The sequence below is a fragment of the Furipterus horrens genome, unplaced genomic scaffold (assembly GCF_987537825.1).
Source record: "Furipterus horrens unplaced genomic scaffold, mFurHor1.1.pri manual_scaffold_3, whole genome shotgun sequence".
Taxonomy (NCBI): Eukaryota; Metazoa; Chordata; class Mammalia; order Chiroptera; family Furipteridae; genus Furipterus; species Furipterus horrens.
In genome coordinates this window covers 26,768,843-26,792,951 of record NW_028327173.1, presented here as the reverse complement: position 1 = coordinate 26,792,951, position 24,109 = coordinate 26,768,843, and the positions used below count along the sequence as shown (strand labels likewise).

The following is a 24,109-nucleotide window of genomic DNA, read 5'->3' as shown; positions in this document are numbered from 1 at the left end:
GCTGTATCCCGTAAGTTTTGATGTGTTACATTTCATCCTTCATCTGAATAAATTTTATAATTTCTCTTGTGTTTTTTCTTTTGATCCACTGCTTATTTGGGAAGGTGTTTAATTTTCACATATTAATGAATTCCCAAGTTTCTGTTACTGATTTCTAATTTCATTCCATTATGACTAAAGAACATATTCTGTATGACTTGAATCCTTTAAAATTTATCAAGATTTGTTTTGTTGCCTGATGTATGATCTATCCTAGAGAATGCTCCATATGCATTTGAGAAGAATGTATATTCTGGTGCTGTTGGTAGAGTATTCCACAATTGTCTGCTAGGTCTAATTTCAAATCTGATATTGAGTCTCTCTAGCAAATTAATTTTAATTATTGTACTTTTCCACTCCAGAATTTCAATTTGTTTCTTTTTTTTAATCCTCACCAAAGGACATAATTACTGATTTTAGAGAGGGGAAGGAAAAGAGAGAGGGAGAGAAACATCGATGTGAGAGAAACACTGATCCGTCGCCTCTTGTATGTGCTCTGACTGAGGACTAAACCTGAACCCATGAGTGTGCCCTTACCAGGAATCAAATCCACGACTTGGTTACAGAATGACACTGCAATTAAATGAACCACACCAGCCAGGGCTCAATTTGGTTCTTTTTAAAAATAATTTCCATTTCTTTGCTGCTATTCTCTACTTGTTCAGACATTGTTCTCATACTTTCCTTTAATTACTTACGTATTTCCACATCGGTTCTTTTACTATATAGTCTTCATTATTTGTTCTATATTTACAAATTAGTCTACTTGCTAAAATTTCTTTTTAACCCCAGAATTCAACACTCAGGATGCTTTCAGTCATTCATGAACATGCACAGAGTGGCAAAAAATGCGAGCCCCCTGGTGTGTATATTCTCAGCTAAGGTCACACAAGGTGACACTCTTCTTGTTTCAGTTCTCATAGTGTAATAAGTCTTTTTCATGTTCTATTTAGTGTCACCTTTTGCATATTTGTGCTTTTTATTGGCGATTTCACTGTTTAAAAGAGCCCCCAAGTGTAGTGCTAAAGTGCTACCTAGTGATTCTAAGTGCAAGAGGCTGTGATATGCCTTACAAAGAAAATACATTAAATAAGCTTCATTCATGCACAGTTCAGTGTTAATATATCAACAGTACATATTAAATAAGGTGCCTTTACACAGAAACACACATAAAACAAAGTTACAATCAGCTGACAAAAATTTTTTGACAAGAGGCTTGCAAAAATCTAACCTTCTATATCCCCTAGAAGTTTCAACATTTGCTAACTCAGTGTTTGCAGTGACTATATAAAACATAACTATCATAAATGACAAGAACTGACTGTATTTGTAATAAGATGATTTAAAGTCCTTGTCTAGTATGTCCAACACCTAGGAGACCTTAGGAACAGTTTTCTGTGGGCTCCTTTTCTACCCTGTGTATGAACTATCATTTTTCTTTACATGATAAGCAAGCATTTTAAGTAATATATTGTGGCAACTCTGGAGATTCCCTAACCTCCTAGGGTTTGTTATCTTTGCTATTTAATGACCTTCCTGGAGTAATTCTGTAAAGCCTGTTTTCTTTGTCATGTGTGGCCACTATTAAGTCTGTTCAGTTTCCTTAATGGTCAGCTACCTATTCAACATACTGATTTGTTTAAATGCCTTGTACAAGTAGGTCTCTCTGCTTTTGCCAAGCTGCTCTGTGTTTGTGTTGGGAAGGCTTTCAATTTCAGTAGGCAGTTTACAACTCTGGCTTGCCCTTCATTTCCTACTGGGGCAGAGCCTCAAGATAACAAGAAGCGAGGGATTAGGGCCTTCTCAAGTCATTCCTTAGCAGACACAGTCCTGTACATGTACATTACTTTTCAGAGTCCAAGGAATATATCAGAGGTTTTCAAAGTCCCCTACGGACATCCCATATTCTCCAGTTTTCTTTTTAGTTTTTTGGCCAATCTCTCTTTAGCTTGACAATTGTCATGTTAATAAAGTATCACTGATTGTTTTTGACAAATGTTCTGGGGACAGAGCTTTTGGCAGAGTAAACTCTGAGTCAAATAAAGGCAGGTCCTGAGAATGGAGCTTTTTAGAAAGTTGCCAGATAGGTCAAATGGTGACAATTCTCTGGAGATGGGCTTTTCGAGAGTTCCAAAACCAGTCCAATTCCTAGGGTAGCTGCTAGGCTGCTGGTTTTTACAGCTACTATAATTTCAAGGTTGTTTTCAAGGTTACTGTGAAGCTGGGTTGGGGGAGAAAGGCAGCAGGAAAAGTTAAAATGCCACCAAGCTTGTTCTTACTGAAATTCATCTTTTTTCTTGACTAAAACCTCCTAGAATTGTGATAAGCCACTGAGAAATGTCAAGAGTTCTAAAAAAGTTCATCTCATCCACTCTCTGATTCCAAATGCTGATGACTTGGACCTCATTTCCAGCTCAGACCCCTCTCCTAAGGCTCACACTGTGTGGCTGCTATCCACTGCTCCTTCTCCTTTGTGTTCTTCATCTTTGTATCCCCAGTGTCTAGTAAAATCTTTCAAAGTTAAATGATTGAAAGGCATGTATTGTTTCTTACAATAACATGTGAGTCTAAAATTATCTCAAAATGTCTAATTTTATAAAAAAAACAAAAGATCACCTTGACTATTGTAAAAAATGAACTATGGGGACAAGAAGAGATGCAATTAGAAGACTTTCATAATAATCAGTCAACTGGCATAAGAGAAGGTGGATAGAGGAAGCATATTTGTCTTCCTAAGTTATTTTCATGCTTAGGCTACCAAGGTAAACTAGTATTCTGGCCAGTGCCATTACTGGATTATTTTTAATATATTATTTTCAATCTAGAATAGTGGTTTTAATCTAGTATTTTTCTATCCATTCTGGGTATAATGCAAATAATTTGTTTCTAATATTACATTTTAAAAACTGAAACCAGTAAATGTCTTTTCAAAAGGAATCAGAAAAAGAAATAGGAATCAACGTGGATTTATCATTATCCATAGCATAAACTACTCTCACTTGCATCCTTGAGTAGGAGAAGGGTGGGGAGCTATAGGTTAGCAAGTCTACATTCATGTAAACCTGGGTCTGTCTTTGGGAAAAGCATCCCTGTTTAGGTTAATAGACTTCTTAAAATCTGGCTTTTTAAAAAACTGTAGCAATATCACAGACCATCACTATGTTGAGTGGCAATGTGCAGGTTTCTTAAAAGAAATAAATGGTCATTGATGCTTTTAATTAACTCCTAGAACAGTGTATATCCGAGAGAAGCCTGAAATGTCATACTGAATTTTTAAAAATAACATGTCTAACTCTTCAGTGTAACCATACATCACCCAAAATACCCACACATAACCCATGAAAGTGAGACTAGAAGTGAGATTCAAATACATACTCAGTCATGGGAAGATGCCTCTTCAAAGCTATTTTTTTAAATCCTGCTTTAGGAGATAAAATATTTAAATAGGCAAATCCTCAATTTCTTCAGAAAGCCTTTCTACCTTTTAGTGTACTTTTCAAGTATACATCTCATTCCCCATATGATCTGATCATTAACAATAAAGTAAAATTATTCAAATTTTAATCTTAATTAAACACTTATTATTCCTTGTTCCAGACCCATCTTAATCTTGTTCCTTATTTAAAATACACCTGGAATTTCCATGTTCTTGTTTACCTTTTCTTCTATTCCCAAAATGAATTCCCAGTAGGTCCTGTTTAAATGTATTTGCTGTGTTTATCATTTATGCCTAGTGACTGTGTCAATTCCCAATAGTGTTAAGATAGACTGGTGAATAAATTAGGTCGTTTGTCTTTTCCTTTCCCCATCAAGAAAAGAAACAAGCCTCTGCTACTGTATCCATTAACCACATTAAACACTGAAGGCATAGTTCATTCAGAGACCAAGGCTGAAATGGACCTCTACCATTAACTGTCCAGAACTCTGTCAATGGATTTCTTGGTTCTTCATAATAACAGAAGTGCTTCATGTTTAAAACATCATTAGCCTTCATATTATATGTGGGAAACTTGACCTTTGCAAGGGTTTCCTTTCAGTAGTGAAAATAAACATATAGAAGCCATCTACCTGAGACACTGCACCATGGCCAAGTCTGTAACTTTCATTAAAATATCTTCGTATGTAAAATTAACAGCAATACCAACTCATTCAATTCTAAATGAAGTATTTACAAAATAGAACTTGAGGTTTCCATGAAGTTCTGAATTTCTGGTTCTGAATTTTGGCTTTCAAGCTGACCTTGTCAATTACTCTTAATTGTATGTGTCTGGCTAACTCTTCCCCAGCAGAGGTTTCCCATTACATACACCTATTACTGTGATACCCACAGGTGCCAACATACAAGTACTCGTATTCCCCGCTGCTGCTCAAGTTAATGACTCCTATGAACTCAGCTGAAGTAGATGGCAAAACATGTATATAACTCTTCTACCTTAGAACATATGCTGATTTTAAATTAGTGAACATCTAGTGATTTATTAGTACTTTTCCAAAGCAGATTTTAAAGATTCTCTTTAATTCTGTGTCACTTTCAAAAGAAAGCATCACTGGATAAGAGACTAATTATGATAGTACCAGTGTTCTTTTTAAAATAATTTTATGATATATACTAAATGTTTTTGCATTGATTTAATAAATTTAATCCCAATCATTATAAAATATTTTAAGTCACACCTTATATATAAATGTATAAATATGAATAGAATAATATACCACCAGATGTTTCCTATTAGAACATGGCTCACCAATGCTTAACAACTGAAAGTAAGTTGTACAGTGGAAAGAGGGCCAGAGAGCCAGGAGATCTGTATTCTAGTCTGGGCTTGGACATTATAGCTTAATGAAGGTAGGGCTTTGGAAGTATTACCATCTTGGCCTAAGTGTCATCACTGGTAAAACACGGGTTACACTATATAATATTTAATGGTTGTAATAAAGTGGAAAATTGGACTCTTATAGAGCCAGCATCGGTAAGTTTTTTTTGTAAAGGGTTATACCGAAAATATTTTCAGCTTTGAGGGCCAAATGGTCTCTGTTATTCAACTCTGCTACTGTAAAGAAAAACCAGCCATAGGCAATGAACAAATGGCCTGACTGTTTCTGTAAAACCTTATTTACAAAAACAAGTAGTTGGGTCACAGGCTGGAGTTAGCCAACCCCTCCATTTTTGTCCTGTCAGCAAGTCCTGTCCTTTCTCCTGTTGCTAATCACTCCAATTTCTTCTCCTAAACCTAATACATACTCTTTCTGTCCAAGCTTCTTTCTACAGCATTGTTTCAGTCATTTCATTTCCTACCTTCAAAACCTTCCTAATAACCAATGCATCAAATCTAAGCTCTAATGCCCTGGATTTTCAGAGGCCTTCCTTTTCCCCATCCAACATATCTTCTCTCTCACAAGACCTAAACCACCACTCTCTGCCCCAGGCAAGGTGTTCCCTAGGGCAGGAGTCCCCAAGCCGCTGGGCCGTGGACTAGGACTGGTCCATGGCCTCTAAGGAACCAGGCCACACCGCAAAAAGTGAGTTGGCATTACCACCTGAGCTCCATCTCCTGTCTCCTTCCCTCCCCTCATCTGTGGAAAAATTGTCTTCCACAAAACCAGTCCCTGGTGCCAAAAAGTTTGGGGACCACTGCTCTAGGGGATTCTGGCCAAGTACACATTCATTTGTATATACTACCACAGTGAATTATCCCAAAACCATTCTTTCTACCCTTCCAAACCCCATCAGTATTTCAAGGTCCAACTCAAGGGTCAATTTTTATAAAGCCTTTTATTCCAGTCTACAAAGACATTACCTCCACACTTCTACTGAATTTAGGGGCAGTATCACATGGCTTAGCATTCATCTTCCTATAATTGTTTCTGGCAATCAAACTAGGCCATACATACTCTTTGCATTTTCCAAAGCTTAATACAATCCTAGAAACAATACAGGTTAAGAAAAAGTTGTTATTACACTAACAAAAAGGAAATCAAATCCAAGGTCTAGCATTTTTGGTTCTGAAATCTTTTGGTGCTAAGAATAACCATTACTACATCTTACCCTGATTAAGCTTCCCAAACACAAAATATTGCAGCTGTTATTAGGGGTAAGCAGTCTCCCATATCATTACCCTTCTCAACATGGCAAATACATAAATTAGCATACAGACTTGTAGTTAGTCCCTATGAGTGCCTACTATGTGACTAGGTATTCTCCTAGAATGCAGGAATATAGCAGTAAACAAACCTTACAAACATTTTAATCTAATGGGAGAAAATAGATAATAACCAAATTTGATGTCTAGAAGTAGTAATATATACTATAAATTAAAAAATAGAAACTAATGAACAACAAACAGATGAGCAAAACTGAAACAGAGGCATGTAAACAAAGAGCAGACTAACAGTTACAAGGGGGACTGGGGGGTGGTAAGTAGGGGAAGGGTCTAGTCAGGGAACGCGCGCGCGCGTGGGTGCGTGCGTGTGTGTAAATGACCCATGGACATGGACAATGGGATGGGGATTGACTGTGGGAGAAGGGGTGGGCCAGGGGGGAGCAATGGGGGGAAAGTGGAAGGAGGAAGGAGGAAGGAGGAGGGAGCAGGAGAAGAAGAAAAATAATAATAAATAATAAAAAAATAAAAATAGCCCTGGCTGGTGTGGCTCAGTGAATTGAGTGCCAGCCTGCAAACCAAAAGGTCACCAGTTTGATTCCCAGTCAGGGCACACACCTGGGTTGCGGGCCAGGTCCCCAGTTGGGGGCATGCGAGAGGCAACCGATCAATGTATCTCTTGCACATCAATGATTCTCCCCCTCTTTCTCTTTCCCTTCCCCTCTCTCTAAAAATAAATATTTTTTAAAAAAACAGGTAGATAAGGGGAAAAAGAGTGATGGAGCTGTTTTATATGTGTTGGCCACAAAAGTTTGTTTAGCTTTTTCCATGTGGTGGCTCTGGGAGTACTTAGTTTTCTCTAACTTCACTTGAAATAAATTTGTTAAGACTGTATTGTGACAGCTGTCATATCGCCATGCTTTTTTTTTTTTTCAGGGGAGAGCATGAATGCAGTCCCCCACTACCACAAATTATGCAGTCGAGTTTTGGGGAAGTCGCAGGGGGTCAGCACATCTGGAATGCAATGGATAAGCCTTGCCCTGGGAAAACCACCTTCGTGATCATGGTATCTTCCCTGCCAGATAAGTATCAGCATGCATTTTTAAAAACTTATCAAAGTTGTTGAATTTTTGTGCAGCCATTTTAATATTGAAGGTGGAAGAAGATAAGCAAAATTTCAGCATGTTATGCTTTATTATTTCAAGAAAGGTAAAAACACAACTGACACGCAAAAAAAGATTTTTTTCAGTGTATGGAGAAGTTGCTGTGCCCGACTGAACACATCAAAAGTGGTTTGCAAAGTTTCTTGGCACTACTGACATTTTGGCCAAATAATTCTTTGCTGTGGGGGTGTCTTATGCATTGGGAGATGTTTAGCATCGTCCCTGGCCTCTATTCACCAGAAGCCAATAGCAAGATATAGCCCACATACTCAAACTACCCAAATCAATGAAGTTATTGGTACAATGAAAAATGTGTCTTTTATTTTATGGAAAAAATCATACAGGCTTTTTGGCCAACCCAATATATATTTTTAAGAGCAATGGCAAATACTTATTGAAGAAAATAGGGCAGGGTAAAATAAGGGATAAGGTATTATTTTAGATGGGACAGTGAGGAAGACCTCTCTGATATGGCAAGGAAAGATATAAGGGAATGAGCCATCCAAATTATCTTGTGGGAGTGCATTCTAGACCAAGGAAATATGAAGTACAAAGCTCTCAGGCAGGGATATGTTTGTCTTGTTCAAAGAGCAGCATAGACAAAGTGGTTGGAGAGCAGTGAACATTAAATTGTACAAGATACGGTCAGTGGCCCTGGCCAGGTAGCTCAGTTGGTTAGAGGGTCATCCTGATATGCCAAGGCTGTGGGTGTGATCTCCAGTCAGGACACACACAAGAAGCAACCAATGAATACATAAGTAAGTGAAACAACAAATCACTGCCTCTCTCTCTCTAGCTCTCAAATCAGTAAGTAAAAAAAAAAAAAAAAAAAAAAAAGACAACAGGTAGGGACAGAGATGGTTATAGTAGTAGGCAGGGGCCATGTTACATAGAATAAAGACTTCTGGATATATTCTGAAAAGATGGAAAGATGTTGAATGGTTATGACCAAAGGAGTTACATGACCTGATTAAGAGATTATTCTGGCTACTTTTGAGGAGAATAAAATGTTGGGAGCAAGACTGAAAGCAAGTACACCAATTTGGAGGGTTCTGATTTCATCTGTGTATCTCCAATGTCTAAGAAAGCACTTGGTATATAAACCCTTTAATATATAACACCTAGGACAATATTTATTAACCCCTATCTTTAAATATAATATACCAAACTCAGGTTTGAATCTTAGCATAACCACTTTAAGCTTTGTAACCACACACATATTACTTAATCTGAGCCTTAAGTTTCCTCACCAATAAAATGGAGCTACCTGAGTTGTAGTGAGGATTAAATGTAACAATGTATATAAAGTGTTTAGCCTAATGCCTAACGCATAGTTAGCACTCAAAAATATGGTAGCTGGTTATTCACTACCCATCCCTCCACCTCCAACATTGAGAATACAGTTAGAAGACAAGTGACTTCATTCAAAAGAAGTTCATAAAAACAAATAAAGCCCCATAATATCAGGAATATCAGAAGCTTAGTTATGGACATGTTAAGATTGAGATGCTATTAGCCATACAACTAGAGATAGTAATTAGGCAGTTGGATGTACAAGTCTGGAGTTCAGAGGAGAGAACTGGGCTGGAAATAAAACATTTGGGATTTAGATCATAATTGGTACTTCCCATCATGAGTCTAGATGAGATCACCAGGGGAATAAGTATAGATAGAAAAGAGAAGACATTCAAAAACAGAGTGCTAGAGTACAGATAGAACTAAGAAACAACCACCAATCAGGAAGACAGAAAACTAAGAGTGTGGTAACCTAGAATCAAGTAGAAAAACTGTTAAAAGCTTAAAAGACAAAGTTAAGAAGTCAGATTGAGCAAGATGAAAACTGAGAACTCTTCACTGGACTCAGTGACATGGTAAACTGGTAGGGGTGAACACCATATTTAAATGTGTTTACAGAGAAAAATGTTCAAACAGTAAATTTAGACAATTCGTTCAAGAAATGACCCTGAAGGGCCAGGAGAGAAATGGGGTGCTAGCAAAATGTAATTTCAAGATTTTTTTTTTTAATGGAAAAAATAACAAAATAAATCCTGGCAAGATGGTTACAGCAGAGGTTGAAATTGATGGTGCAGTAGAGAAAAGGAGAAATGCTGTAGCATTACTCTTGAGGGGCAAGAGCAGATGGGACTTGATACAGAAGTCAAAGGGACTGACCTAAGCTAGGAGAAGAGATATAGTTTAACCTTAGTAACAGAAGAGAAGCTGTATATGCACAGATTCAGGCAGGTGAATAGATGTCACGGAAGGAGTTTATGGAAATTCTCTTACAACTATCTCAATTTCCTCAGAGATACAGGGAGAAAGTTCATAAACAGTGACATAGGACACAAACTATAGTATAGGTTTAAAGAGAAAGAAAAAGCATGAAATACTTAATCTAAAAGAGTGGGAGAATGAATGGACTAAAGAAATAAAGCAGTGATTTAAAGTAAAAGTAGTTCACGGGTGTTCCTCCACACAACCATGGCATCATTGGGGCAGGTTAAGATATAGAGGTCATGGAAATTTAGGGATACCAGGATATTGATTAGTCAAATAAGTACAATTAAGGGAGAGACCAGCAGAAGAATTGAGGGTGTATGCAGAGAGTGGTAACAATGACTAACTGGAAAAACAAAGGAGGGAAGTTAGAAAATGTAGAGGATGAGGGAGAGTAAAAAGGTGAAAGGATTAACAGATTGCTGGCCCTGGAGGAGTCTGCATTAAAGGGAGTGAGGTGGAAAAAAAAAGAGAGCTGCATTTGGAGAGGAGGATATTTATAGTTGAAATTGTCATAAAAGTTTAAGAATTACTACAACATAGACCCAGGTCCCAGGGATTCTTACATTTAATGAGAAGGTTCAGTGTAGAGGTAAAATGGGAGTCCACATGTCAGAGCTGAATGGCAGGTAAGAGAAATAAAGGTAGAAGATGGATTACAGCCTAGGAATTCCTATTTTTCTCCGACTATTAGAGAAAACTAATTTTAACTTTTCTAAGGAAAATAATGATCAGGTTTAAAAACAAAGAATGCAATCTGATAAAATAGTTTTTAAAAAGATTCAATCACTTTATTATTTTCCATTGTATCCAGTTTGTCCTTTTAATCACTGTTCTAAATGTATTCATGGGTTCTGAAGTCCTACATTTCTTTGCTTACAGTTCAATGTATAAAGGTAATTTGAACTAGACTTAAGTGTCATTCTCTTCAGTTTATCCCTTGACACTCGTATTAATAATTTCTGCATTTCCCAAGCATAGAAAAATCATTACTTTAAGAAAAAAAACTTTCATATTTAAAGATTTCAAAGCAAATCATTACCCAAACATCCATTTGCATATTCCTCAATTATCTACTTTTCAAATCTACCTAAGACATAACTTTATATTCAATCTGTTGAACAGTTAAATATACAATTAAAAATTATTTTTCAATAGCCTGAAAAAAAGGTCTTGATTTTCATCCTGCCATGCAGCATTTATCAAATTCTATTAAAATTCTTAGTAAATGTGAATGACAACAGCAGGTATTTGCTTTACTCACCTCCTTAATAGCATCTTCATTAGGGAGAACAAAACATAAGCATGTGATATAGGCTTGCTGAAAAGATGACACATTTGAAATTTCTTTAGATTCTGCACATAGTTTTGATAAAGCAGTAGCCTGGGGGATGCAGTTAGATTTCAACAAATGTTTTATTCGCATTTGCAGAAAGAAAGGTCCTTCTTCTGCAATCAATTTATTGACTAGAAAAAAGGAAAAATAAAACAATTTGATATTATACTACATAATATGTCAAGGTTGTTAAAATGGAAGTTCAATATCTTTTGATGTTTTAGTGAATTAAAAATTCAATTGATATAACTGGAAAATTGAATCTGGTCTCATTACTCATCTAATAGAGCAGAGAGCAAAATAAAATAATTTTGCTCAAGCTTCCCACATTACTTAGTTTTATTTGGAACACCAAACCTTTTAATAAAGCTACTAACATTTCATCAAAATTTATTATTTGACCTCCTTCCACACTTTCTGATAAGGGTAGTAAGAAACAGTGAAATAAACTATAAACATAAGTGCAAGAAAAAGAAGCAAGTAACCTACGTAGTATTAACAACTACAACTTACACTTACGAGGTATCAAGCTTTAAATTGAGTGTTTTTATATACTTCTCATTTATTCCTTACACCACCACCAAGGCAAGTCTTATCATCCCCAGTTTAAGGTTAGAAAAATATTCAGAGAAATTAGGTAACTTGCCAAAAATTCCAAAGCCAGTGGTGCTCTTTCCTCTAAACCAGGCATTTCTCAAAGTGTGTTCCACCGACCAAAAGACCTGAGAGATAGTCCTAGAAAAAAAAAGGATTCCTTGGTCAAATCTCTGAACAGTCCTGCAATAAAGAAAACTGTCCACTTTTATTTAATCCAATGTTTCCCAACTGATTTGACCAGAGAACCCTTTTGCACATATTAGTACAATGTAAAATATATGTTCCTGGTTCAGTACACACTTTGGAAAATGCTGCTGAGTAGTACTGAATATTAAGCACCTGAGCACTGACTTGCACAGTGTTCTGGACAAGCCCTCAATTTATGTATGAATAGGAGATACTCAACAAAAGTATTATTTAAAGAACAGAAGTGGAAATATTACGTCTCAAGACAAGTGATGAATGAGCAAACTGCTTTAAGTGGCTCATCTAAAATAGTGTTCCTCAAACCTCAAAGTGCCTTCTGAATAATTTGAGGAATCTTATTAAAATGCAGATTCTAATTCAGTAAGTCTGGAATGGGACCTGAGATTTTGCTTCTCTAACAAACCTCTCAAGTGATACCTATGCTGCTATGTCTACAGGCCACATAAGAGGTAGATGTTCTTAATATACGTATTATTAAACCACTGGGGGAAAGGGGAGGGATAAACTGCTGGCCCGATATTAACTGTATTATCAGAATCAATTGTAGGTTTTTAAAATTATCTTTTTAAAAAAATAATAGCATATATGCACATGACACAAAACTCAAAAGGCATATGAAAAGGTGTACAGTTAAAAACTGTCTTCCTTCTACCCAGACTCCAGTTCCCTAGTCTCCCTCCCCCAAAAATAATAAGCATTTCCAATTTCTTGTTTATACTTCCAAAAATATTGAGTACCGAAGTTCATATTTTTTCCCACTTAATATATCATACATGTCATTCTATCATCATTGTACATTTAGAGCTACCTCAATACTTTAAACTGAACGGTATTCTACTGTGTGGGTGTACTATAATTAATTTAACCAATCCCCTACTGATACACTTCCAAGTTGTTTCCCATCTTTAGCAATCCTCAATAATGCTACAATTTACAGCCCTGTACATAGACTATCTCACAGACGGATGATTGTATCTACAAAAAAAAAATTTCTAAAAGTGAACTGCTGCCAAACTGACCTCCAGAGGTTTACCAATTTATACTTCCACCACTTATAGGTGGAAGGTGCCCATTTCCTGTGGCACTTCAAAAAAGTCTGGATGCTAGAGCTTCAACTCTGGAGATTTTGATTTAGCAGGTGAAGCCTGGATCTCAGAAGTGGGTGTGTGTTTTGGTTTTAAATCCCACAGACAGCTAATATGTAGTTAAGGGTTAAAAAACACAGAAAACAGATCACCTTCACTTGAACTTTTTCAATTTAGTCCTGCGGTCACTAAATTCCACAAAAGAATTCATAGTCATACCATACCTCCCACTCAAATAGCTCCTCAGTCCCTACTTCTATTTTCCATAATGGCATTCCCTCAATCACACAGAAATGAAATTTTGGCATCATTCTTTCCTGCCAACTCCTTTCCTCAAGGAAATCAACTTAGTTGTTGTGTCCTACCAAGTCTTTTAAAAAGCTCTCCCATCTAATTCCTCCACATTATTTCCTGTCACATCTGTGAGCCCTATATCCTATTCTGCTCTATTTATCTGCCCTCCAGGTTGTAAGCATTTTCACAAATCCCACACCTGAAAACAAGCATCTTACCTACACAACCCACCCCCTTTTAAATTCTCGCAACATTTACTTCTTTCACCTCACTTAGAGTTCTCTTTAAGTACAGTAATAAAAGCTTACAATATACAAATGTCAAGATCTCAGGTTTTGGAATCACCAATCCGAGGGTGAACCATGACTCTGACACATACTAGCTGTGAGACCTGTGGTCAAATTAATTGACTTATCAGAGCTCAAGTTTCTTCATTTGTAAAAAGGTCAGTGATATCCACCACAGAGATGAAAGAATCAAATGAAATACTAGTAAGGCAGATACGACACTTAGCACAGGGCCAGGCACAGAGTAAACACTAAATACTAGTTGCTACTACTTGTCTCTGACATCCATTCTTACTACATCATCAAAAATTCGTGAATACCATGTCTTAACTTTTGTATTCCCTATAGCACTAAGTACAATATCTTGTATATTAGAGATGTTTAATAAAACCATGTATTTAGCAACTGAAAAGTTAGTTATCACTCCTCAATCAAAACCTTTAATCTCCTCACCTGGGCTCAAGTTCTGTCCCCCACAATTTTTAACTCTGTGGCCTTGGGCATGTCTCACCTGTTTAATGGATTAAATGAGATATGGAAAGCACTAATAGCATGCCCATCACATAAGAGGCACTCTATAAATCATGGCTATTCTTTCTAGAGGTAAAACTATTTTACTCAACATATTCAACCACAGTTAAACTGCTATTATCAATTTTTAACAGACAGATCAATCCTGCACTTTAAAAAATCATTTTAAGCTATGTTAAAATCAATATCTATTTTTTAAAAGGAAATCCATGCATAAACTTTAATATTTAGAGTGCACACTGAGAAGTCTCACTCCCAATTGTGATCCTTTCTGTATTTTTTCTCCAAATATTTTATTTTTAGATGTTATTTATTTATTTATTTTTAGAGAGGGAGGAAGATAGGGAGAGAAGCATCAGTGTATGGTTTTTTCTTGTGCACCCCCAACTGGGGACTTGGTCTGCAACCCAGGCACGTGCCCTGACTGGGAGTCGAACTGGTGACCTTTTGGTTCATAGGCCAGCACTCAATCCACTGAGCCACACCAGCCAGGGCTCTCCAAATATTTTGATACAAAAAAATTTTTTAGTCATATGTCCTCTCTCCCATCTAGAATTCAACAGTTGAACTGTTCTGGTATGTCTTTACCTAGTTCTTCTTTTTCTGAACCATTTAAAAGCAAAATGCAAATATCTTGACAGTTTACCTTTTATATAATTTATTGTGTAAAAAATGGTAACATTTAGGGTCCAGTTTAAAAAAAACAGCTTTTTTCCCCCAATCAGCAAAGCTTGTTTTTATTTTACTGGAGACTCAGGCAGCACATCACAATTAATAAAATGGCTTCAGAGGTAAGAGACAGAGCGGAAACAAAAACCACACCACCAGGAGGAAGAAAGAGCTGGCCAGTTCCTTCTCAGCCTAATTTAGGGGAGAGAATTGGTGCCTCTCCACAATGAGGATGGATCCCTTCCTTCAACCCTTGGTAGGGGAGAGAGAAGAAAGCAAAGGGCTACTGCTTTGGCAACCCCTTGAGTCTCAAGGAAAAGGGGAGAAAGCCCGTGTTTTGGTGCCATAAATTACAGGGTACAATTCAGCTAGAAAACTGGCAAATACCAGAGGGTAGTAACTGGGCGACCCCTGAGCTGGAGTCACTTCAGTTTCATGGATGGAGGATCCCCGCTGTTGATGGGGGTTTGGTCTCTGGGGCTGGGGGTTACACCTACTTCCAGCTGCTGCCATCAGCACTGGCAGTAGAGGTGGTTTTGTGGACGTTAGGCCTTAGGCAGGGAACTTTCTACAGGGCTTGGCTGGGGTAATTCTCACCATCCCCACCTTTTGCAGTAGGCTGTCGAGGCAGCAAGGCCTTCAGTATCTGGGCCAGAATCTAGGTGGGAGAAACTCCTTTATGTCTCTATTGATCATGCTAAGCAGAAGTGTCAACAACTGGTACTTAGTACATACTTCAGCAATAATTTTGGGGGGGGGGGGGCATACAAAATTCAAGAACTCAGTGCAGAAATAATAAAAATCTTACAGACTTCTTTTTTAATTCAAAAAACTAAACTGGAAAGCATTTATGGAATTCTTTGGAGGTTTAAAAATGTGCGTTTTTATACTTCTGATTATTATATTATTGACCAGAAGATAATCAATGAGATGACAGTCACTGCTTTCTGAAAGTCAAATGTTAGTATCTGGACTGCAAGGGCAGTTGAGCTGTAAAGGAAACTTTCTAATCTTTTGACCTGAAATTAGGGTAAAGGTCAATTGAGAAAGCAGGTAGGCCACAGGCTGCCCCCCATTTATACTGTGGTTCTCAGACTAATTCCCTGGGTATGTAGGTATCCTGTACCCATTCAGTCTTATAGATAATGGGTACTTAATTAATCTTTATTGAACAGATATCATGGAATGTTAGGTGAACAGCGCTTCTCCCTGCTTCTTGTTTTGTTTTTCTATGTGAAAAGAAATTAAGTACTGTTAACTCCTGAGGTGGGGTGGTATATTTGATTAGTACACATCAGGGGAAAATAAATTGGGGACATTTAACACAACTCTACATTTTTTCTGGGGCTTTGGCCTGCCTAAAGAGAGTATAAGTTCTTCCCTGCCCTAGTCAAGACTTAGATCTAAACTGGGACCTGACAAATTCTAGGACCCTTTTGAAACTACCTGGCTCTGTCCTCTAACAACTTTCATTAATAACGAAGGTGATATTTTAGCCTCCATCTGCCTATATTTACAAAGGATGACACCTATTGGGAACCTCAACAGAAAACAATAAACATCAATCTCTTTGCTATTTAACAGTTCTTTTCCTCATTCTTTTTTTCTTTCTTATTTTTGTCGGTGTAACTGATAAGCAGAATGATCAGAGGAAAAGGACCAAGAGAAAATCTAAGTACCCTTATTGGTGATCTTCTCACTATGCAGAAAAACCCAAACTGTATGTATACAGTAGGTTGTCAAACTTGGTGAATGAATAAGCTAACTGGGATATTTTAAGGTATTAACATTCAAATGGTCTGTTCTAATCTAACTATTTATCAAAAGTGTAAATAAAAACTGTTCTGAAACTCATTTTTATACCAGAAACATAACAAAATATGGTCCTTTTAATGTTCCATTAACTTAAAGCAAATAAAATCATAATTGTTGGTCATATTATATGAGATACTTTTGTGTGTCTAAAATGTGAATGTTGCCCTGGCTAGTGTGGCTCAGTGGGTTGAGCACCAGCCTGCAAACCAGAGGGTCATTGGTTCGATTCCTAGTCAGGGCACATGCTTGAGTTGTGGGCTGGGTCCCCAGTTTGGGTGCATGAGAGGCAACCATTCATTATGTTTCCCTTTCTTTCTCCCTCTCTTCTCCTATCTCTAAAAATAAATAAAACCTTCAAAAAAAATGCAAATGTCAACTCAAATATAAAAATTTTCTGGTGTTAAACTGACAATTTTGCAAATAAAAACATTCACTCTTTGCAGTCATCTGAAAACACTATATTCCAATATTTCTTAAATTTAAAATAAAATAGCAATATTTTTCACAGTCCTCAGCTGTATAACCAGTGAATAAATTATGAACAAAGCTCTACTATATACGAAAATTATTAATTTCTATTTCAGAAACCTTGTACGACATTGTTACTCAATACAACATTTTAAAGTAAGTACACAAGGACACTTATAACAGTACCTAAAAATGCAAGAATCCGTAGGCAAAGCATTAAATGTTAATGGTTAGTTTTTACTAGTCCAAGGAAAACAGAATGACTGGGGATAGACATTCAGGTAAAATTCACAAAATTTTAACCCATAAATCAATTTTAGTTCTTTTAGAACTAAGTCCTCCTTCAATATAGTCAGTACATTTTAAGGCTTACCTTCTTCTGTTTCTACTGGCTGTTGAGAAAGAATTTTAAGGAGAATTGGATTTTTCCACACCCCTTCCTTGGTAACATGAACCAATATTTGTAGATTATTATTCCCAAATTCCAATAACGCATCATGTGACTCCTAAAACAAAAAACAGCACATCCAGAAAACAGGCTAATACACAATACAGAGAGTAATTTTGTCTTTAAGATATATCTGAATGTCTATGAAAGGACCTTTATCTTGAGAGAAAAAACTATCCTCAAAGCTCTGTGAAATTATGGTGCTGCTCCATTAAATGAAACTACGGTGTTTTCACTAAGTTAAAGGGTACCTTTAAAATGTTTTCCTGAATTCCCCATAGGTAAAATTATCACAATTCATTTATATCCTTGCATTACTAAAATATTTTACGACCAATGGTACAGCTTTCCTTTCAAGGATTCTGTAGTATTCACAAATGCAACCCATTCCTTTGAATAAAAATATTACTTAATGACACCAATTGTTCTATACTTTTTGTTTAAATTATCCTAACACTTTTTGTTTAAATTATCCTAACAAATGGCTTTTTAAATGAGATGGCTCTATATAAAATGTCGCGAAAAGTCTAGGTTATTAGCTATCATTCTATCTCATCAGAAAACAAAATATAATGCCAATAGTCAGTTCTTTAAAAATACTTACATATACAAAGGGTGGGGGGAAAGGGGGTCAGAAATTTAACTTGGCATAAATGATTATGTGTCACTATCTTCTATTACTAGTGAGAATTATTGGGTGTTCTCATAGTCTAAAATTTTAACTTGTTCTTCCTTATCTTAGACTGTTGAAATCCTGAAGGAACAAAGCTTTCATTTATAGCAATATACTCCTTTGGAGTTTAAAAAGGTTTAAAAAGTTAAAAAAGTTCACAGACCTAAGAATATAATCTTACATTTGCTAAACTGAAATATAAAAAGTAAATGTTTCCCACTTAATTTTCACATAAAAATGATAGGTTTTTGCTCTGTCTGGGTGTCTCAGTTGGTTGGACTACTGTCCCTGTACACCAACAGGTTGCGGGTTCAATCCCTGGGCAGGGCACTTAGAGGAGGCAACTGATCTCCCTCTCTCCCTTTCAATCTCTTCCCCTCCCTCCCTCCCACTTTCTCTAAAATCAATAAAAGCAAGTCCTTGGTGAGGATTAAAACAAATATATATATATAGGTTTTTATTACCCCCCCACACACTCCCAATATGCTGAATTACCTTCTGCTGAGAAAGGATTTAAGACATAAAATTGACACAGAAAGTGGTATTCCCAATTAGTAGTTACTAACAGCAATATTTTACTAATGCTGCTTGACTTGTCCTCAGGCTTCTTTCTCCTTAATTTAGGACAAGCATTTACTTTGCAGTGAAAGTGAAGACTGTATGTGAAATTTTCAAAATTTTGTGTGTCTGGTTACCATATTTGTAATATATAAACATACCTGTACCATTATTCTTTAGCAAAAAATACTATCACCAACCATGTTATACAGCAACTAAAATAAAAGCTACAGTTTGGGCTAAAAACAAAAACAGCTTTCTACTTTTTCATCTGTTCAAAATACAGTTTATTCTGAGTAAGAATGGTATGTGTAATCCTTTCTTACCAGTGGATATATTTATATTTAGTATATCAAAGTTATTTTAAAAATATTAAAAAGAATCTTTAAAAACTATGATGGAATTAAAAAAACAATTTTAAAACTTAAATTGTAAATCTACAATACAGAAATACTAGCACAAGATGTTCACTTGAGCACAATTTACAACAAATAGCAGAGATTTGGTCAAATAATATATGGTGCAACCACACAAAAGAATCCCAAGTAGTTGTTAGAAAGGAAGATCTATAGAATGTATATGCAATCCTAGACATGTGTCAATGATTGCACTATTGTGATTTATAAGATATTTGGTCTTCATCAACAACTCCTGGGCATGGAAGCTCCCCACCCTTCCCATGTACACCTCCCTATCTGGCTGTTTCCGAGTTATATCCTTTCATAATAAAATGATAATCTAATAAATAAAATGTGTCTCTGAGTTCTGTGAGCCACTCTAGCAAATTAATCGACCCCGAAGGGCTCATGGGAACCCCTGGTTTATAGCAATCAGTCAGAAGTATAGGTAACAACCTGGACTTGCACTTAGCATTCTGAGTTGGAGGGGGTCATTATAACTGCTTATCTGTATAGCAGTCGGTCAGCAATCGAGGTAACAACCTGGATTTGTGGCTGGTGTCTAAAGTGTGTGTGGGGGGAGGAGGAGGGAGGCAGTCTTGTAAGACTGAATCCTTAACCAACGGAATCTGATGCTCTCTTCTCTGGGTATATAGTGTCAGAATTCAGTTGAACTAATTCTTCAATACCCTGCTAGAGTCCAAGAGTTGCTTGCTAGTGTGAAAAACCACACCCTACATTGATATCAGGCCTGGGGAACTTCACTTAATGATAAAATTATTGTTTCAAAAAAGTTATGAAAATAGGCTCTCGGTTTGTTTATCAAAAAAATCCATTTCAGAGTTTATTTTTATATCCATAGGGGGGAAGTCTGGAAGGGTCAGACAGTTTTAAATTGTGACTGAGTGTTCTATCTGTAGTCTGCCTGGCTCTGATAAAACTATTCTCATATTAAAAGCATCCTCAAAACTATCTATGGCCTTGTCCACTTATCATCTAAAATATGAAAACTTCAGGGTTTTACCTTTTAGATTTCAAAAGGGACTATGGCATACATCTATCTGTACCTGTACTACATTTATCATATTTTATAAACACATTCAAAAATATATCCTAAATTTTGATAAAAATATTACACAGATGGGAAAAAAAGTGAAATATTTTATTCAGGCATACTATGTAAGAACAGAATAAAGAAATACAAGAGTATTATCTCTGCAAAGAATACTAATAAAAGTAATAGCAACAGTCTTAATAAATTAAGTAGACTTGCCCTTCTAAAATGCCATACACCAGGACAAAACTATTGGAAGGCCTCAAAACAAAGAGTAACGAAATCAATGTGCCACATATGAAAGATGATTTTAGCAGCAGTATGATTATGTGAGGAATTAGTACCAGATTACAGGGATTAAATGGGCCAATAGCCCTAGCAGGGTAGCTCAGTTGGTTAGTGTTGTCACAATATGCCAAGGTTGTGGGTTCAATCTCCAGTAGGGCTCATACGAGAATCAACCAATGAATGCATAAATAAGTGGAAAAACAAATTCTTGTTTCTTTCTCTTTCTCTCTAAAAATCAATTAAAAAATAAAATAGACCAAGAACATAACAAAGAAACCTCTTCTTCCTAAACATAAAAAGATTAACATTATTTCATCTTGGGTTACATGAGTGCATCCCAGAAAAAAAAGTTCCAGATAATGAAATATGTCTGTTAATATACAAATCTTTACTTGTGCCTACATGAAACAGGTCCAAGCTATTATGGAGTCTGGGTCTTCAAGGAAGCAGTTAACAAAACTTGGATATAAATCTGGGTATAACTTTGGGCAAGCTAATTAATTAACCTCTCTATGCCTGTCTCCCCATTTGTAAACAGAGTCAAATGATTATAAAGTTTGTAATTTGATTAAAAGATACAAAACATGTAGAGCAGTGTTTGACACACAGTGATAAATAAATGACAGCTGTTATTATTTAATTATAACTTTTAAAAAAATTTTATTTCCTTTTAGAGAGAGGGGAAAAAAAACATCATTTGTGAGGAAAACACCAACTGGTTGCCTCTCACATGTGCCCTGACTGGAATCGAACCCACAACCCAGGCATGTTCCCTGACCAGAAATTGCACCTGCAATGCTTGGCTTTTCAGTAAGATACCCAATCAGCTGAGCCACATTGGTTAGGGCATATGTCTATTTCTTAAAAGTAGTTTCTCTGGCTCTACCAGTAACAAGCAAATTGGCCTCCTGTTGCTGGCAGTGCACTCGCTTTTCTTCCTACCCTAACCTCTTCCTCCCCAATCTGCTTTTTTCTGATCTGCTCACCCTTAGAGAAAGCCAGTAAGCCAATATGAGAGCCAATGTAGCTCTCCTGTAATTAAAATGCATAAGTAGAATTTATGATGACTATTTTGACGTATAATGCTTGACACAATCCCTGAAGTGTTAAGGGGAAATTACTAGATAAATGTACTAAGAATGATCCAGATATTGCTACCTTACAACCATACACAATTTTACATTAATAGCTTTATTCTGTCTAAAACTGTTTTTGAATAATGAAAACTTCTTTCTTGCTTTCTGAGCTACATAAAGGCTAACAAAATCAAATGAAAAAATTATTTTTAACACATCCCTTTCAACTGAAAGGCCTCTCATTTCACAAACTTAATACCAATGTATAATGAACTTTTTTTTGTTCTAAGTTTCCAAATTTAGTTTGCTGGGAGAAATTAATTAGCTGTCTTGGATACCTAAACAGAGACCTTTATTTGCGCTCAAATCAACTCACCTGCAGAGACTGAAGAAAGAGTACCCATACTTCACGAGGCAGTTCACTTTCAGACACTGAAAGCAGCAATTCAAAACAGCTCCTACAATATAAATAAGTCAGTATACAAAGGTGGCTGGGGTCATAATCAAATATGGTATGACACTGATACTAAATATATATTTTTATTTGTTTATTGAGTTTTAAATTTGTTTTTTTACTCTTCAAAATTTTCCTCAATATTATTACATTGGCTTTCAACTTTAGAAAGAAAAACTAGGAGGCTTAACAATTATAACTGTTATTTTAATACATTTAGTTAAGAATAAAAAACTTTTATAAATCACATACCAAACAGTTTTGTTTAGTTATTAGGGTGTGGGGAGGGCCCCCATACAGAAAAAGTTCTGATTCCAGACAACGAAAGCAGGAGCTCATGCTCCTGTGAGTTCAGCTGATAGAGTGATAAAGACATGTAACTGTCAACTATATAGGCTCCTGTCACTTGCACAGGAAGCAGAAAGACAGGCAAGGCCATTCCTTTACCTGACAAATCAAGCAAGAGAAAAAAGTTTTCTTCTTTTTACCCTAACCAATACCAAAAAGAAATAACAGAGAATTTAAAAAAGGACATGCCTAACAATTTGAATAAAGACCAGCTCAAAATACCAATAAACCAACACCTCTCTAAAATCTTGCAGAATATTACTTTACCCTTTAGAGATTAGCATAGGTAATATAGAAAACGGACTTAGAAGGGATGATGGGATTATAAAACCAGGAATGTTTGTGTTCCATAAAAGCCACAGTATTAAAGGTTTTGGGTTTTGGAGAATAGGAAAGAAAACAGATGAGGTCAGAGAAAAATAAAACGGACCACCCAGACTAGAAGTTATCCCAACAAACTATCTGTAAGCTGAACCAAGGTGATTCTCCAGATAAAAACTAAATAGCTGCTGTATTTTTTCAGTCTGCAGATGAAATTACATTAGAGGTGTAATTTTCTCTGCTAGCTGGCAGCCAAATATTAAAATAGCCGCTAAATTATCAGGGACTCTCAGGGTGGTAATCTTATACTGGACCCTGGCACTTTCTGCTAATAAAATTCCTAGTTACAATAACATAACCAAATTGCAGATTTTATAACATTTCCCCACCTTCCCCAAAGTGTTCCTCTAAGACCAAAACAAGTTTCCAGATACTCTGTCACTCGAGCTATACCCAAGGACAGAGAGAAAATCTATCATTCCTGGATTCTAGGCCTCAATTCCAAAAGACTAGAAGAAATTAGGTTATGTTGCTTGGCTTGTATCAGATTAGCCAAAAAGTCTGTTTAGTTTTTTTCCATAAAATAAAACACATTTTTCATTTTCACCAGTAACTTCATTGATTTGGATATTTTGAGTATGTGGGCTTTCTCCTGCTATTGGCTTCTAGTGGGTAGAGGCCAGGGGTGCTGCTCAACATCTTCCAATGCAAAAGACAGCCCAATAGCAAAGAATTATTTGGCCAAAATGTCAATAGTACTAAGAAACTTCACAAACTACTTTTGACATGTTTGATCAGTCACAGCGCCTTCTTCATACACTGCACAGATCTTTTTTGCCTTTCAGTTGCATTTTTACCTTTCTTGAAACAATAAAGTAAAGCATAACATGCTGAAAATTTGCTTATCTTCTTCCATCTTCAGTATTAAAATGGCTACACAAAAATTCAGCAATTTTGATAAGCTTTTAAAAAATGCACACTGATATGACAGCTGTCACAATATAGTCTAACAATTGTTTCAAATGCAGTTAAAGACAACTAAGCACTACTAGAGCCCTCCTATAGGAAAACAAACAAAATTTTTGGCCAGCCCAGTACTCTTAACCTCCTGGGAACCTGAATGTGAAGGCTCAGAGCAAAGGAAATTTCTGCAAAAGTATGGCCTTGATGATACTTTTAATAACATGATGCCAGAGTAACTAGAAGTTAGGCAATATTACTACCAAAAATACTTAGTTTTAAGAATGATTAAAGTTCTTAAACTTACAGTACTAATCTGCCAAGCACTAACAGGACATCTTCACATTCAGTAGTTAAATACGGGCGTGCACTGGCAAAGTTTTGGATGGCAAGTCGATATACCTCCAGAAGATACACCATATGTTCTGATGCATTCTTGTTGCTTGCATATTGCAACAGGGTCTAAAAAATAAAATTAAAGTTTTAATTATTTAAAAAATGAAAACAATGAAACAGATTGTCTTTGTTCTTTTTTCTAATAGACGCATACATCTTTTATTTGCTTTTATAGGATCTGGCTTGTTTAGAGGATTCTATTTTCATCACTTAACGAACTGCTTTTGCTGAGTTAAAGAAAAAGCAGAATTGCTCTTCTAACATAAAAA

At 36.2% G+C, this 24,109-nt stretch overlaps 1 protein-coding gene and 1 non-coding gene across 2 annotated transcripts in view; both read right to left on the bottom strand.

The window, feature by feature from the left end:
- Positions 1-24,109, bottom strand: part of RLF (RLF zinc finger) — a 74,520-nt gene that overhangs the window by 25,467 nt on the left and 24,944 nt on the right. Inside the window, exons 2-5 of the mRNA XM_090269188.1 lie at positions 23,752-23,906; positions 21,738-21,819; positions 17,240-17,372; positions 10,842-11,044 (exon numbers count right to left, since the gene is read on the bottom strand). Of these exons, the coding sequence (XP_090125314.1) occupies positions 10,842-11,044; positions 17,240-17,372; positions 21,738-21,819; positions 23,752-23,906 (573 nt within the window). The remainder of the gene's footprint in view (positions 1-10,841; positions 11,045-17,239; positions 17,373-21,737; positions 21,820-23,751; positions 23,907-24,109) is intronic.
- LOC150014686 (U1 spliceosomal RNA) lies at positions 7,071-7,227 on the bottom strand. The gene has a single exon (XR_016510360.1). It is a non-coding gene; the product is annotated as a U1 spliceosomal RNA (small nuclear RNA).